At 51.2% G+C, this 17648-nt stretch overlaps 2 protein-coding genes and 1 pseudogene across 2 annotated transcripts, besides 9 other annotated features; all 3 read left to right on the top strand.

Moving 5' to 3' along the window:
* Nucleotides 1-12055: part of a sequence feature (areas not merged during assembly with more than two copies in the genome that could not be assigned to a particular haplotype) that runs on past the window's edge.
* Tc00.1047053510847.40 lies at nt 252-2408 on the top strand (annotated as a pseudogene).
* Nucleotides 2913-3086: a mobile genetic element.
* Nucleotides 2913-7440: a mobile genetic element.
* Nucleotides 7186-7440: a mobile genetic element.
* Nucleotides 8818-9843, top strand: Tc00.1047053510847.20 (beta galactofuranosyl glycosyltransferase, putative; the record flags this gene model as incomplete). The annotated part of the gene is made up of 1 exon (XM_807864.1): nt 8818-9843. One exon carries the CDS (start codon nt 8818-8820, stop codon nt 9841-9843), a length of 1026 nt encoding a protein of 341 aa, XP_812957.1.
* Nucleotides 9860-9928: a sequence feature (A-rich).
* Nucleotides 12056-12813: a sequence feature (heterozygous, non-Esmeraldo-like haplotype).
* Tc00.1047053510847.10 (trans-sialidase, putative) lies at nt 12732-15749 on the top strand (the record flags this gene model as incomplete). Its single annotated transcript, XM_807863.1, has 1 exon — nt 12732-15749. One exon carries the CDS (start codon nt 12732-12734, stop codon nt 15747-15749), a length of 3018 nt encoding a protein of 1005 aa, XP_812956.1.
* Nucleotides 12814-17648: a sequence feature (areas merged during assembly that could not be assigned to a particular haplotype. This can correspond to areas where the two haplotypes were merged or to regions with more than two copies in the genome that were merged during assembly.).
* Nucleotides 16654-16693: a microsatellite.
* Nucleotides 16724-16755: a sequence feature (AT_rich).

Raw genomic sequence — 17648 nt, 5'->3', positions numbered from 1 at the left:
GTGGAAGATCTAATGCTAGACGGAGATACTCTCATCACCAGCTTGAAGCTTAATATTTTTTTTTGGAATTGTATTGGCTCCATGGCAACCGTTGATGAAAGACTACAATGCGACGGGGGAGATGTTTATTCGGAGACTTGATGCTTACGTAAATGACCAGCAGCTTCTTGAAGGAATTCTTAATTTGACAGACTACCAGGTGTACGAACTTCTTCACGAGGGTGTGTTCTCTCTTCATCAATGGAGGGACTATGAGAGGAAGGATACGATCAATTTCCGGGCAATGCAAGAACTTGATTCGGCTCTTGAAATGCCAGACGGATACTCGGAGCAGCGAAAAAAAATCCACCCTTGTAAGTAAGATTGAAGATGTACTGTTTGAAAGAAAAGTTCGTGTCATGGACAGAAAGCTGAATGAGCTTCTTAATAGGAGATTTGATGGCAGGGGCTTTGTGGACGCCAATCGGGATGTCTTGCGGGAGGGGTTTTTAAGGACCCCGAGAAGTATATTTGCGATGCGGGGAGTATTGGGCGAAATGCAGGCATCCGATCGTTATGCGATGATGGAGAGGACTGTAAGGGATGAAATGGATATGGAAGACGATGTAAACAAGCTTTAAGAGCATTGCATGGACAATTTACTGAGGTGGTTAGTGGCTGCTGCGGAGGTAACGGCAAGTGTTCATGAAACCAACAAAAGGTTTTTGGATGCAGCTGCCGAGGAAGCGAGGGGCCCAACGACGACGAGTGCACCGATATACCTGGAGGGACACTGCGAGTCTGTGTACAATGCGAGGCGGCATCATGTTGTGGAAGTCCCTGGCGGCGAGGGGACGGGAATGGAGGTGAGGGAGGGGGAACCACCGCAGCCATGGACGTACAAGGCAGTTGGCGTGACTCTCGAAAAGGATGACGGTGTGCAGCAATCCGGTGCACCGCGTCCCAGGCTGATGGTGCTCACCTCGGACAAGGCATGGCCGTGCTCGTGGAAATGGAAGGAGGATGAGTAAATCCACTCGTGACTGCCATGTGAACTGTGAGGTGGAGCGAGTGTGGCAGATCGTCAAGGGCGATCTCACCGAGTGGTTCAACAGTCTTCCTGAGGAGCGCTTTATGCCAATTCCGCACGCCTTGATTGGGACGCCCGGGATTGGGAATTCGATGGCTGCCGGCTCGTACCTTCTCTACCAGCTGCTGCACTACGATGCGGAGAAACTCCAAATGGTTGTGAGCTTTGTTGGTGGAGTTAAGGCGTAAGTGTCTGAAAAGACCATCAAGGCGGTGAAAAAACACATCGATGAGAACATATGATCAAACTTGTGAAGGACCTGTCTTGGCGCGGGATGAAGGGGTATATTATCTACGAATTGGGAGGCAGGTTTGGTATTCTGCCTCCTTGTTTGCCTCCCGGAGAATGGGTCATGATTGTGGTGGCCACACTAGAGAAAACAAGTTACATACACTGGGCGAGTGAAAAGAGAGCCGTACGAATCATAATGAATTGCCCTGATGGGAGCGATGTGAAGGCAATGTGCGTTTGGAAGAAGCGCAATCAACCCGTGCAGCAGCAAGCGGAATACTGGCGAGAGTTGAGGGGTCGCATGGATAAAGTGGGACCGATTCTTCGCTACATCTTTGATGAAGGGAATTGTAACGCACGGATCGACGGTTGCCACAGCTTTGTGGCTTGGACGCCCTTTTGGGGAATCGAGCGTTACTTTGTTTTTGGAACTTCCAAAAATGTGAGAGGTTAATAAGGCGCTCGAATATCTTGCGAGGATTGTCCGAGTACGAGGAGAGCGCAATGGCGAGTCGCCTTTCAATGCACCGATGACTGCCCACCTCGCAAGTGAACCACTGTGCATGTTGGCACAGTTAATGACGCAGGCTGAGTTTAACTTATTTGAATCGAGGATTGGTGATCATCTCATGCACGCAATTTTTTGGGAAGAGCACCGTGTTTGCATTTTTGAATGGGACTTTCATGACTGAAGTAATTTGTACACTGAAGGAGCTGAGGCCACCATCACGACGTCAGTAACGCCTCTGTGCGCCGGAGGTGTACTCGCAGGAGGGCCCCACCAGCCACTATTTTTTGCCGTCGGCGGAACACGTTGACAAGAAGACTTGTATAAACCACCGGGTGCTGCACATACCGGAGGTTGAGAAATTTCCGTTGTTGGACGCCTTTTTCTTCATGGAGTTAAATCCGAGGACGCTGGTTGGGCTGCGGATGACTACGGCGGGTGGGCACCACACGATAACCAGCACTGTGGGGCAGTTCGCTGAGTGTCTGGCGGCATATTTTAATGGTTGGGAGGAATTGTCTCGGGACATGTCGTGGGATATTATTTATGTGCAGCACGCAGACGGCACGCCGATGAATGACTGGCTGGCGGAGATGTGATGTTGTAAATTCCGATAATGTGAGCGAGAAGGAAAACCAAAAAATTGCGTGGTTCCGGAAGGAGAAGGCGCGCCAGTGCCAAGTGTCAATATAATCCTAAGACTTTAGAGGATAAGACGCTCACCGCAGTGTGGAAGAACCACCGAAATAGGAAAGCAAATTAGGGAGGGAAGGGGGCAGTTTCGATTATTGGTAAAAAGTATTTGGTGACTTATTTGTTTTTGGATACATGTGTGTGTGTGTGTGCATACGGTGCGGGTGCACCAGCCCCAGGCGGCAGTACTGCATAAAAATGCCAAAAATCTCCAACGCTATCGAACATAACAATGACAGAAGAAAGTTAGGAAGGGAAAGGGACGTTTTTTTTTCTGGTGAGAAACATTGGGTGGTTTCTATATAGTATGTTAGTTGTGTGTGTGTATACGAGGCATATTTGGAGAATTGCCCCGGTATGAGAGAATCATTGTGGCTGGTGGTGTTACGGTGTTACTACATTTCTTTTTTTAGGAGCTTCTGAAGAGAATGATTGCGGGAGACCTGGAGAACTTAATTGATGTATATGTATCCTGATAAAACTAATGCTCTTCTTTATGAGACTTTTCCTATCGTATGAATTTTGGGAAGGCCATGACCTTAAAGGAGCAGGGAACCGATAGCGGCCGGATACTTTTTTATTTTTTTAGGCTTACAGACACAGCCAGTTTGGTTTAAGGAAACGGCATTGGTTACTTACACGGCCTCCGAGTGGTGTGGTATTGGCGCCCGTCTCTGGGACCTTGTACGCCAACGTGGCGAAACCGAGGTGCAGACAACGTTCATTAATGGAACCGAGATGTCGGATGAGACGTTAATTGTGGCCGCATCATCGACAGGCTTATGCCTGATTTTGGGAAATGTCACCAAGCCCTGGGAGGATTCGAGCTTTACAGGACATATTGCGAATCTCCGGACGTTTCAAGTACCAAATTTTGAGAATCAATTGATCTTGCCCATCATGGGCGCAGCCCGGGAGTTGGGGCGCGTGGCAAGGGCTCATCATTGCTGAAGGGGAGCGCTTGAGCACGAAATACGCCCACGCCGCCGTGGACGTGCAGAATCGAAGCGTTCAGCTTCATTCGCAGGTGGAAGAGGCGCATAACAACCCATCGGTGCGCGAAGCTAACATTGCGGTCGCCGGCAGCCTTCTTGCAGAACGAGAGTGCGCGCTCGCCGGACGCGAACAGCAGTTGGAGGCGACCCGCGCCCAACTAAAGGATCGAGAGGCACGCATTAATGCTAAAGAGGCGCAGCAGGCAGCGTGGGAGGCGTAGACGGCGGCCAGGGAAGAAGCCCCCGCCACTCGGAGAGGTTTGGCAAATGGACCTGTCGCGCGTCAAAATAAGGCCGAATATGGCGTTACCAAAAAACCACATTAAAAGCATCGCTTGATGGCTGTGGGCGCGCCGTCACGCACGGCCCGACGAACTCTGGCGCGAGAGAGGGACGGCAGGTAATTCCTCCAGACGTCTCAGGGCAATTTTGGGTGACCACATTTCTATCCCTCGATGCCTTTGCCCTCCAGCACTTCTCTTTGGACGATAATTCCTCTGCAGAAGAAGAGAGACGAATGTTCCGCGCCTTTGACGTCACCACTTGGGCCCCGCGTATATGGGATGAGGGCGTTTCCGGTGACTTTTTGGACCTCCGGGGCGCATACAATTATTGGAAAAGGGCGGACGACCAGGCTCAACTTTTATTTGACAGTTTGGTTGCGTGGATCGGCGCGCTGTAAGCGGAGCGGGATCCCACCGATCGTTTCATGAATTTGGAAAGGATCCTACTGCGGGCATTCCGGATGCAGCTCATGATGGCATCCGACCCCGGCATCCCGGTCTTCAACATTTGCGCCCGACGTTACACCGCCGTTCATGAGGCTGACACCTTTGCGAAGGCAATCCAGATTCCCTTGGAACGACGAGGGACGCAAATATCGTTGCGATTTCAGTTATGTCATGTTACGTGTCCATAAACATCTAAAAGCAACGCCCGAGACGCAACCGGAGGAAGTTACTCGCAGCGCGGACGGCCGTCAAGAAACGGCGAGGGGCTGCTTGCTGCTTCTTATGAAAGCGGACGACGGCAGCCCCATCCAATCCACCACCTCCCACTATTCCGCACAGAAGTCGCACCGCACCGCCGATGCTCCACCCGATCTTTCAAATTGCCCGACGCAATCATCGAGAAGGGCAATGGAGCTTACCCGCCAACGACGCTCGACTGTGGTACGACGAAACACCGGCATCCCCGCTTTGGGCCAGTTATATGAGGAAAGCCAACGAGGTCGCTCGAGAGATGTGGGCGCCGTCAACGTGGTAGCAGAGAATGTCCCTAGCGGGGCAATTTACAACCTTTTGCCGCACGCACGAACAGACAACCAACGAGAAGAGCCGCGCGGCCTTTTTTGATGGCAATCGATGTGGCGCCATCGACCCGACGGCAGCACGCCGGGATGTTGCGGTCTATGTTGGAAATGGATCGAACCCCGCTGGACATGATGATTCTAGGGTTACAAAAAATTGCGGCGTGATTGGGAACAAAGCAGGTGCGCTCATCGACAACGGAAGGGATGAATCAAGTTATCCATAGCCAGACCGATTGGAAGGAACGCGTTATCTTACGACTTGCGTGGATGACTGCGAGTCGTTGGTCCGGGATTGCGGCCTTAACCCCCAAAAATTTCACACTGGAGCCGGACGGGACCATAATTTTGGATTGGTCCGTGGCGCCGAAGACGGCGAGGGCGGATCCCCACCGCGCCTCGCGGTTCTTGAGGATTGCGAGAGCAGGACGCGTTCGACATCATAAAGCTATGCGGGACACTTCAAGAAAACGAAAAGCTCACGAATCTGACGACTGCCAAAGTCGAACGAGCTCTGGCTTCTTGAAATGCATCGGCGCATTCCATAAAACGCGGTGCGTTGAGGCACGCTGCTCAAATCGTGGAGACATACAATTTGGACCCACACGTGATCTCGCAGTTGGCGAAGCACGTCGACCCGTTCGACCTTCCCCAGAACACAGTTCGATATTTGGGGAAGTACACCACAATGCTGACCCAGGTGTCGTCGCTGGTAGCATTGGTGTGAAGAAAGGAACTGCGGAAGGGCAGGAACCCTGGTTGAGAGCAGAGGAGCGTTTTTCATGATATTTTAATCACAATCATGCTGCTACAATAACGAGACACGAGCCAAGGACGCGTCTGGCCACTCCACAAGATGAACACGCTATCCCGCTACAGCAAGTCAACGTACCCGTATTGAATCTAAAGTGGATCAAGAGCCGGTTGAACCCGGCTACCTTGGAGAGGCTCATGCAAGCTTGGGGACTCGTCGGGCGGTCCCATTTCTCTCAATCCTCCTCCGGTAAAGCGCGCGAAGGCTCACGGAGGATTCCAACCGCTGACGCGCGATTGTTACGAAAGGCGGGAATAATCGAGGACGCTTCGTCCACAATAAAAGGCGGATGGACAATACTCTTTTCGGTTGTGGAGGAGAAAACCGCCGGTTTTCGACGACGATGGATTGCGTGGCCACGCGACAGGAACAGAGACGATCCTTATGAGGCTAACGCTCCTCATTTACACATTTCCCATTATTTGCCACCTGCGATGGCCGAGGCCGCTTCCTGCCTGGACTTAAAGGCATCCTTTTTTCAAGTCTCTTTACCGCGGGAGACTCGACATCTCTTTTGATGCCGCGTGGAGACGGCACGCTGGTGGAGCTGACACGGCTCCCAATGGGATACAAGGCCAGCCCAGAAATTCTCCAGATCATTATTACTTCGGCAATTGCGGGGGTGACGACGGTGGTTCACCGCCTCTGGGACGCACCTCCATTGGTGCGTATCGTCGTTTGGATCGGTAATATACGCATTGCAGGGTCGAAAAGCGATGCGACATTGTGGGAAGCCCAAGTGCTTCGTAACGCGGACGGCTGTCGCACCACGATGGGGGAGGGCCGCGAATCGGGCTCCACGCAGTACACCTTTCTGGGGGTGCAGTTTGATCACTCACTCCAGGCGGTATCCCTGAGTGACAAGTTTGTCTGGTCTGTATGCGCCATGCCGGCGCTAAATTCTTCAACCATCGCGGAAATGGAGGCTATGGCGTCACGCTTTTATATGCGGCCACCACTTTTTGCACGCGTTTATGCGACTGCTTCTTTTTAATCAACGCAGTGCGACGGCGATTATTCGCACATAACCGGGGATTGTGCAGGAGACATCCCCGACGAAAATTCCGCCGTCAGCGGTTGGTTTGGGCGAGGGATTGCGACACATCAATGAGGATAATCGTAGGCGAATCATCAAGTCCACCGAAAAAGCATCGGCCGCCATCATCAAGGACGCATCGCTCCATGGATGGGGAGCCGTTTTTATTCTCCAGACTCCTGCGGTGTTAAAATTGCCGGAGGAAAGTGGGAGAGGAACTCTTTTCTTATCATGCGGGCCGAGGCACGCGCGGTACGCTTAGCCTTATCGGCCCTTTCTGCCATCTTGCCATCCACCATGGACATTTGGGTGGACAATACTTCGCTGCAAGGAGCGGCGAATAAAGGCAGCTGAAAATCACACGCCATGACGTGGGGGCCGTGACGGATATATGAGTTTTTAGGCTCTCGCGGAATACGGGCATCCTTCGCCCACGTACGGCCAGCGGACAACCCCGCAGACGGCGTATCACACGGTCGTGTGTTTTTGCACTTCAGGACTTAGCGAAGGGGTGGAACTTGCGAAGGGGAGCGGCGGTGTCTTGTGGCTGCAGGACCCCGAGGTCTGCCACCTAGTAATAAATAAATAAATATTCAATCGGAATGGAGTGAGCAGGGCCACAATTGAGGCTAACGTATGGTATAATATATATACACTTACTAGGTGTTAAACGTTGGGAATGTGCTGAATCCACTCTTATTCCATTTATTCCTTTCTTATTCCTATCCGGTTTGGTTTCTATTATTGATAAACTCATGATCCGGCCAGCTGCTCCGAAGATTATTCTAATTTATTTATCGATCTATCTTTCTATGTGTACTTATATATTTCCTGTGAAAGGATTCTTTTCTATAGAAATGCCCTTGCGAGCGCCTGCCAAATTTTTTGTATTGATTAATTCTTTACATTTTTTAAATTGTTTTTCATGTCTAACTCTGCGGCTGGGTTTTATTACAGGAAAAGAAAAAGGTTCAAACGGATGGAGACCCCTATGGTGGTGCTGCTTTTTGTTGTTTGCGCCCAATAGGCAAATAAAGAAAGAAAATTTGGCTATTACGACAAGGTGCTGATTGAGGTACTGTTTCTTGCGGTTGTTTTTTGCGGTGGTGATGGGGTAGGTGATTGGGGAAATACTGGGCACAAGGTGTGACTTGAAATCCTGAATTGCGTTTTCAGAATGTCTGGATGTTTGTTGCCCTGAGCTATAACAATTTCCTATATTGAAGAATAGTTATTTTTTATTTTTGTGCCTGCGACGTCTTTATGCTGAACTGAAGTTTATTTTCTTATTTGCGGGTGTCGATAGGACGGTTTAAAATATGTTTGTTGTTTTTGGGCATGTAGGATGTCTGGTGACTGTGCTTTTTTGGGGGGGGAGTTTACATGAGGGGAATGGGGATTGAGCAGCGTGGGATATGTGGTGAGTGCCGCAGGCTTGTTGGTCCGCGATTTGGGTGCCCTCCAAAATTCATTACGTTTTGGGCTTCTCAACGAACACTTTTATTCTTTGTGGAATCATGTGCTATTACAAATGACACCCTGGACTGTTGTGTTTCGCCATCCTTTTTTTTTTTTTTACGGGATGTATGAGAGCCTTGCATGCTGCGGCGAGAACTGCATTTGTTACTGTGCCATTGGTCTCTTTTTTTTCTTTTGTTTTCATTCTTAGCCATTTTTTACTTTTGTTGCTTATTTTATTTCTGGTCATGTTGAGACTCCTGCGTGCTCCGTGCCTCCACTTCACTCACCAAATGGAGGTGCATGACCATTGCGCTGGAAGGAGTCTTTTTTTTTTTGTTCAAATTCACACAGAACCATCATTGGGCACATTTTTCTTTTATACTTCTTTTGTTTTCTTTCAGGAGATGCTTCCTTGGCTTTGCCTCCAACGGGATATGCGCGGAGTTACACGCGCATTTTAAAAACCGAAGCCAAAAGCCTTTTTTGGAAAGGATGCTTTATCTTTCTTCTAACATTAAATTTGTTGTCCATGTTGATGTTTTTTTTTTGGAGTGGACTTCATACTTCGTGACGATCCCGCGTATGGTTTTGGTGTTGGCCCGACCAGGGCGGAATATATCCACTGCGTCGGGGAAAGGCTTCTGGTGGATCCAACGACACGGTGGCTGGGGGGAAATAACGGGACGGAAGTTATCCCGTTGATGGTGGTCCCGCTGATGCTCGATCTGATGGACTTTCGGAGGATGATGTGCAACATCAATGTGCCAATCCGGCTGTTGGTTTTGGTGCAGAACGGGCGGGAGGCGATGCTGTCGTTTTGCCTGCAGGAACTCGAGAGGGTCTATGGGTGGTCCGGACGCCTGGTTTTGAGTAGTCATCCGGAAAACATCGGGTACAGCGCTGCCGTGAGCATTGGGCTCCGAATTGCACTCTCGCTGCCGCGCGAGGAAGTGCCTTTTGCTTTTGTGACAAACAGCGACGTAAAGTTTTCACCCGATCTTCTTCCCAACCTTCTACGCGATGTGCATGAAATGACGAGGCATGATGCCGCTTGCATGGATGAGTTGGCGGCGGAAGTGGCGAATAAGCCGAGCGAGTACAGTCCAGTTTTGCGACGGGGCTTGAGGGTGCTGCGCTCCACGGTGAAGGATAACCGATTGTCGACTTCTGCGCTGCCGCCTGACCGCATCCGTTATGCTTCTGTGAAGGAGCGTGAAAAGATGTTTTCGAAGTATTACGGGCACTTCTGCGCGTATTACAAAAGCAGTTGTTTTACATCTGTTATGTTGACACGCCTGGCGATCAGCACGGTGGGATATTTTGACGAGAACTTCTACCCAGCTTGCGTGGAGGATGTCGACTACAGCTTACGCCTCCGTTTGCTTGGATTTCAGGAGCGAAATGTCTTCTACGGCAAATTTGTGCATCGCGGCAGCTCGAGTATTCGTCTCTCTAATAAAGTGGAGCTACCGGACGCTCTCTGGTACCGTCGCGTCAGGTCTTTGAGTGCGAACGATGCATATGCCATGATGAAGTGGAACCGTCCACGGGCGTGCAGTGGCGGGTACAAGGGGCCATATGACGGCATGGTCCCTGCAGACGTTTGGGTGAAGGATGAGGCACGCATACAGCGCATTCGGGCCTACGGGCATGATGAGGAGCAAGGAGTCCCAAAGGTTGAGTACGACAGGAGCCTTTTGTACCCTTTCACGACGAAGGGAAGATGAACTGGCGCCAGTCGCATTTATTATTATTATTATTTTATTTTATTTTTCACTTTAATTATTAAAAGTTTTTTTTTTTTTATATTTACACAAATGATATTTAAGCGAGTACGCCATGGGTTTTAAAGAGCGCAAGCATATATTTGACATGACAGGGGGAGGGCGCAGCGTCCAAACTTGGCCGTGTTGCTGAAGGTGGGAGAGGGCGGCAGCAAGCAGTAAAAATAAAGATGATGAATGAGGGAGAAATAAAAGGGGAGGGAAGCAGAAAACAAGTCAAAAATATTATGAGCACAACGCTGCTTCTTACCGTGGGCGATCGTCACCGCAATTGGCTACTAAGTTACTCACTGAAGGCGACACCCGTTTCCGCTGAATATGCTGCGTGCATATCTGTCGGGCTCTTTGTTTATTCTGTTGGTTTGTTTGTCTCCCGCACATTTATTTCTCCGTGCCGCCTGACTCATTCGTTTATCATTCCCTCTCTGTTTTTGTGCGTGCATCGAGAGAAGGGCTCGGGGACATGAAGTACGCTCCCCTTCCGTGACATGCCACCAAAAACAGGAGGAGAAAAAAAAGAAAAGTGAAGCGGGGAGGGGAACCATCGCCACGCGTCCTTTTCTCCGAGAAGGCTGCTCGTCACGCCACTGAGGCGCGCCGTGTGCTTCGCGAGGTTCGCTGGACTCGATTGGGGTGCCGTGAATGATGGTGCGTGTGAGTGTGGCGGATGCGTCTCTCAGGCGTCCCTAGAGGACCCTCTGGCCATTGGGACTGCGTGGAATGCGGGATTCTGCGGGGATATTTGCCCGTTTTGTTTTTATTCCTCCATCCGCCCATCCCAAACCTCAACACGGCGGCTGAGCCAACGACTGCGACGGGATCCGTTGCGTATTTCCGAATCTCTTTTGCGTTGCAGCGGCAGGCCTGGTGTGTCCTGCTTGGCAGACACGGTGGACGGGAGTGGGCTACCTTATCGGGAAAGCGATGGTCACGGCGGAGCGTGTTGCGTACTTCGCAATTTGGCGTGTTTGTGGCGATCCTTGCAGACGGTGTGACGGCGCCTCTTTTACTTGCGGGGAGAGAAGCGATGCTCCACGGTGGTGCACACGTTGCGTGTGGAGGCTTCTCTTGCTGTTGGTTTGTGAATGTTTATTTTTTGCTTTTGCTTGAACACCACAGAAGGCGGTGTCTGCGGACAGCAGAGCATTGCGAGGAGGGGCATCGCACGATTTTTGGCGCGATGAGGCGGCTTTTGTGAATCTACGGTGTTTATTTTCAGGGTTGAGAGACTATTCTTTGTTGGAATGTATTGTGGGAGACCATCCGCGTGTTTGTTTTTTTTAGTTAATCCCTTGGCATTTGGTGTCTGCCATGAAACAGATTGTGATGGCTGTTTTGTGGCAGCGAGATGCATTTTTATTTTTATTTTATTGGCGAGTGTGTGAATTGTGTTGCGTTCTGTTGTGCGGCTTGTTGCTGACGGCAATTGGCCGCAGTGAGACGTTGTGGGCGCCTCCGACACGAGGTGCGATTGAGCAGTCATCTCCTCCGCTCGCCTGTACACGCTGTTGAGGCGGCGTGATGGTAATGAATCGGCCTCTCAGAAAAGCAACAGGAGGGCGTTTGCTGTTCCTGCTGCGGTGTTTGAGTGAACTCCCAATCTGTGGGCGGGGTTGCCCTGTGTGCCGTATTTCTTTGAATCTTGATGAGTTTTGCACATGGCCATCCACACGCACATGCACACAATCTCCCTGTTTGCCCTCCTGTGGGCGGGAGACCGGGATGCAAAGGGAAGAATGTGGCCCGTGCCAGCATGTGACAAAGTCTTTCTTGGGAGGGATTGCGACTGTGATGTACGTCCTGGCAGGCAGGAATGGAATGAGAGGGGAGCCGAGGGGCAAGTAACAACGATTCTGTGCGGGGCAATGCGCAGTGACCAGGGCGAAGTGGTATTTATGTTGACTTTTTAAAGCATTTTTGTCTTTTTCTTTTGTGGCAATGGAAAGAAACTTTGGGTGATGAGTTGTGGATTATTTGCACATAATTCAGAGCGGCAACACCATTTGCGGAGAAAATGAATGACATCTGCGTGCGGCTTGCTTTGTGAGCGCGAGATGGTCGGGGAGGCGTTCAACGCCCCGAGAGGCCAGGAGCAAAGAGGCCTGCACTGCTGCAAGCAGAGGGATGCACGCTCCTGTTGGTGGTGTTGCTGTGGAGCCCTGAATGGCCTGCAGGGAAGTTGTTTTTCCCGCCTCATTATTTTGTTGATTGGTGCTTGCCGCGGACTTTTGAGGCGGGACGTGGGATGCACCGAGAGAGCGAGAGTCGTGTGACTGTGCTGTGAATTGGTGCGGTCCACGCTTGTGCACATAATTCCGTTTTTGTCCGCGTCCTTGCTGCGGCGGTGCACCGGGAGCGTGTGACTGATCACTTTATCACCTGCAGACTGTTTCGGCAGGACTTTGAATGGCGTCGCCGAATGATGAAATTCCGCGTCCATGTATGTGTTGGCTTCCGCCGTGACTTGCCGTTTTGCTGCTCTTTTCTGTGGGCGATGATTCTCCGTGCCGCCCCTTCCGGATTGTCTCTTGAGTCCCGCTCTCTGCGTGGGTGCTCTGCTCTGCTCCCCACTGACGTGTCTGGTGTATTGCCGCTGTTGCTGCTGTACTCTCCACTTCTTGAACACATACACACGCTAGGAAAACAAGCGCTACTCGCTACTGTGAAATTCGAAGGCACTGAAAGGAACAACAGCACAAACACACACACATATTTATATACTCTCAATTGCTGCTGCAGTGAAGGCACCCCGCACACACAACCGTCGCCGTGTGACCGGATCCAGCGGGAGGAGGAGGGAAGGAAGAGAGAGTGAGCAGCAGAGGTCAAAAATGTCCCGGCATGTGTTTAATTCCACGGCGCTGCTTCTCCTCGTCGTGATGATATGCTGCGGCATTGGAGGTGCACACGCTGAGCAGGCAGGGGCCGCTGTTGATCCTTTTACAGGGACGCCGTCGGTATCATTTGGTAATTGGAAGGAGTTTAAGGAGGCCGGAAGCAAAATCACCTCGCTCCGTGTTCCTGGCCTTGTTAAAGTGGGTGATGATGTATTTGCCGTTGCTGAAGCGCAGTGCGGGGAAAGGAATGGAGCCGGCAGCTGTGCTGGGATTGTGTCAAAGCACCTGGATATAAGGGGTGACTCAATGGATATTTCGACGTCGGATATAAGTTTGTTTTGCATGCAACTTGTGGACACTGCCGAGAATAATTTTGGGACAACGGAAGTGTTGCGACCAACGACGCTTGTGCTTGGGGGCAGTGTTTACTTGCTCCTGGGAAACTACAGCCATAAGAAGCCGCAGGTTGAAGGTACGAATGAGCGGGGCCTTTTACTCGTGAAGGGAACTGTCACGGTGGATGGTGGAAACAACAAGAAACTTTTGTGGAATGAGACCTATTTGGTGAACCCTCAAGCCATAGGGTATTCTGGTTCCTTGACCGAGTTTTTGGGTGGTGGAGGATCGGGTGCTGTGATGCGTGACGGCACGCTTGTGTTTCCCATGCAGGCCAAAGACAAGGATGGAACCAGCGTTTTGCTGTCTATGCGTCTCCCCAAGCAAAGGAACAAATGGGAGCTTTCATCCTATGTGACTGGTAAGGGCTGCAGGGATCCAACCCTGGTGAAGTGGGAAGAAGGAAAAGACGACGAAAGACTCTTCATGATGGCTCATTGTGCTGGAGGCTACTATGACGTTTACATGTCCACTGGGAGTGGGGTGGATTGGTATACGTTGGGTGAGCCAATTAACCGCGTGTGGGGCAACTCACGTAATCGAAAGGGGTACGGCGTCCAGAGTGGATCCACCACCGCAATCATTGAGGAAAAGGAGGTGATGCTCATCACCGCGCCGGTGTATCCGAAGGAGGAAAATGAAGGTGGAAATGGTCGGCTCCATCTTTGGGTGACGGACAATGCACGTGTGTATGATGTTGGGCCGGTATCCCGTGGAGATGATGACGCCGCCGCCAGCTCGCTGTTGATGAAAGATAATAATAAGGAGTTGATCTCAGTGTACGAGAAAAAGAAGAATGACGGAGCATACAATCTTGTTGCTGTGCGTCTGACCGAGAAACTGGAGCGGATAAAGGAAGTGGTGAAGACATGGAAGGATTTGGACGGCGCCTTGCAATCATGCAGTTTTCCTGCCGGGGATGAATCGGAGGCAAAAAAAGATATGTGCAATGGTCGTGTTCCCACCAAAGGGCTTGTTGGCTTTTTGTCCGGTAACTTCTCTGAGAACACATGGAGAGACGAGTACCTCGGCGTGAATGCAACAGTGACGAATGGAGTGAGAAGGGTTCCCAATGGATTGACTTTCAAAGGGTCTGGAGCAGGGGCGGTGTGGCCTGTTGGCGACATGGGGCAGACTGTGCCTTACTACTTTGCGAACAACAAGTTCACTCTTGTGGCGACGGTGTCCATCCACGAGGTGCCGAAGGAAGGCAGCAGACCCATTCCTTTGATTGGCGTGAGGATGAATGACACCAAAAGCACAGTGCTCTTTGGTCTGTCGTACACCCACGAAAAGAAGTGGTTGGCCATACCGGGGAATCGTGCTACTTCGAAGCGTGTTGATAATATTGTTAAATGGGAACCAAACGAGACGTATCAGGTGGTACTGCAAATGGATTATGAAGAATGGACTGCCATTGTAGATAAAAAGAAAATCCACAACAAGAGATATAAAAAGAGTCTGTTCAACTCGCACAGGATTTCACACTTCTACATCGGTGGGGACAGTAAGGACGAAAGTGCAACGGGCGGCCATGTGACGGTGACCAACGTCATGTTGTACAACGAGGAACTGTGGGGAAATGATCTGGATGAACTCAAAGCCAGCAAAGTCACTATTCCATCACTGGGTGCTGAGGAACAGCCCACAGGACAGGTGACCGGCACAGAAATCTCAGTTGCTCCCGAGTCAAACATTAAAGAAAGCGCCGCCAGCCATGGGGAATTGACAGAGGGTGATACTGATAAACAGGGGGAAAACAGCTTCCATAATCCAGTGCTTGCAGCGCTCCTTTCAACGTTTGCCGGGGGATCATCTGTTTCCGAACCTGCCACCGCAGCGGAGAGCGAAGAGAATTCTCGTTCAGATGACAATGCCCAGCTTTCCAAAGGCGAAACGGCCCAGCAAGCCACGCTGAATGAAGACAATAATTCGATGCAACGGGATTCGGAGGTGCAGCCACAAGACCTACAGTCAGCGGAATTAACGGAGGTTACCGATGTTGAAATGTACTCTGGAAGTTATGATGAAGAAATACCAGAGGAGGAGGAAGAAGCGGATGACAGGAGTGGCGGATCAACGTCTTCAGTGGGTGCAACATCGGATATGGATACGGCCACCGAAACAGTTGACAGTGAGCACCAAGTGCAACAAAGCACTGAGCCTGCCACTGAAGGCGACGACGTGCGGTCCACTGGAACCGGAACCACCGGCGCGGAGCAAAGCCTCAGCCTCGAGGCGGGGGACGGAAATTCCGAGAGAACAATGGGCTCAGACAGCAGCCTCACTCCTTCAAGGACTGACGCCGAACCGACATCCGCGGAGGACACCGACGACGTCTCTCGGACTGAAGGAAGCGAATTTTATTTTGAAGACGGCAAGGAGGTGCCACAGACGGTCGACACCAAACCGGAGAATACAAACACCACGCCTGGAGGCGAAGGGACCCCCTTAACAAAAGGCGCGGCACGACACTCGGACAACGACACCTTCACCGGGGAAATTGCGGAGCTGCTGTCCATGGGTCTAAACCGTGACAGCACCGTGCATGTGTGTGTGTCTCGGGTGTTGTTGCTGCTTCTTCTGCTGGGGCTGTGGGGCACTGTGGCTCTTTGAGGAGTGATTGGCTGCCGCGTGGGACACTTGCGCCCTCCCCTTCACCAACACACACACACACACCGCTAGGAATAAATTTTACTACGCAGAGAACAATTTCTTTTCTTTTTTTAAATTGTTTTCTTATCTTGCTTGTTGCCTCGGGGCAATCACTATGGATTTTTTTTTTTGCTTTTGTTTATTGTTTGTTGCTGCACTCTTCCTGTGAGGGGTGCCATGTGTTTCCCGCCCAACTGCTCCACTCGCACACCCACCGACACGCTCACGACGACGGCCCTGTGCGCCTCGCCTGCTGCACGCATGAGGAGGGGCCGCGACGAACGGCGCGCTGAGGGGCCGTGACGTGTGGGCGTGCGACGAGTGCCGGTGGGGCGGAGCACACATTTCTTTCCCTCTTGTTTTGTTTTCTTTTTTGCGGCCAGGGCGGGCAGACACCCGCAGCGCCACACACACACAGCCACACCCTGCCGCCGTGTTTTTAAGATTTTTTGTTTTGCTTTGCGTGTTCATTTCACGCGCTGGCAGTGCCGTCAGCATTTCTTTTCCCCGTGATGATTTTTCTTCTTTTGCTGCGCTCACTCTCCCGATGGAGAGACGCGACTCCCGTCATGTCTGCGTGCTTCTCTCAGTCCCCGCACACAAGAGCGACTGTGCTCTGCGGGCCGCACTCGCACGCCGATGAAAGGGCTGAGGGGAGTAGCAACACGCAGATGACCCCATGAAATATAAACGTTGTGCGGACAAATGGAGGGTCAGACGGTTGAAAGGCATTTAGATATTTAATTTTATTTTTGGAAAATATATGCAGACAATTTCTCGAGCAGCATGGTAGTTAGGTGCACCTTTTTGTGTGGTTTTTTTTTCTTTTTTTTTTATTTGGGTGTAGCTGTAATAGAGGACGACCTTTTTTTTTTTTCTTTTTTTTCTTTTTTTTCTCTTTTTTTCAAAGTGTGAGGTGCGGAAGGGTGAAGATGAATTTTTTTAAAATTTTAATAAAATTTTTTATGAATTGCCGCTGCTTTGTCTGCAGTGCAATATCATGGGCTTGAGCAGTCTTTTTCCCCTTATTTCTGCCATGCACCTCTGCTGTACAGTTTTGTTTGTGCGCCCCTTCACATGCTCCGCTCCTGTTTTTACTTCTTTGCCTCGTGTGTCTGCAGGCACACACAACCACATGCACGCACAAAATGCACATTGCACTGGATTTTGATGCTTCTTTTGTAGCGTGTGCTGGCGGCTGCGGGTGGCTGCTGCTCCCTCCGTGGGCATGAAGGGAAGGGAGGAGAGGGAGTGCTCACCGCGAGTCACTCTTCCTGCGGATGTGATGCGCGCGGTGGTCTGTGACGGCTGTGGAGGGCTGCATCCTTTCGATGTGCGCTTCTCCGCCGTTGTGCCGTGCGTTTGCGCATGTCATTTGTTATGCGCGTGCGTGCTGGGCATGTTTTGCTGGAGCGTTGGGCGGCCACCATCTGTCTATGGCGGTTTGTGTGAGTGAGCACGTGCGGATGAGGGTCAGGGCGTATGGAATGAAGGAATGGCTTGGGGAAAGGGGAATTTGATTTGGATGGTATTTGGACCGGATTCATTTGGCCGCGGTGGACACATGCACGACGGATGTGTTTCCGCATAATGGGGGAGGATGCGACAGGGTTTTCCGAAGTGGCCCGTCAATGCAATTCGGGTTTTATAGCACTGGGGCACAGTGGTCTTCCTGCAATGGCTGGTGACGGCCCCTAGTGGACCGGTTTATTTATGCTGCTGCTGCTGCTCGAGGAGGCGTAGAAGTGCAATTTGAGGTGAGCGGCGGAAGGGCCACACATCCCGCAGTGATGGTCGTCGTTGGCCCACCGGGTGCCTCTGAAGGTTTTGTTGGATGCAACGTCCTTATGCCCGTCTCCG

The sequence above is a fragment of the Trypanosoma cruzi genome, genomic scaffold (assembly GCF_000209065.1).
Source record: "Trypanosoma cruzi strain CL Brener 1047053516921 genomic scaffold, whole genome shotgun sequence".
Classification (NCBI taxonomy): Eukaryota; Euglenozoa; class Kinetoplastea; order Trypanosomatida; family Trypanosomatidae; genus Trypanosoma; species Trypanosoma cruzi.
This window is presented reverse-complemented; position numbering and strand designations above follow the sequence as displayed.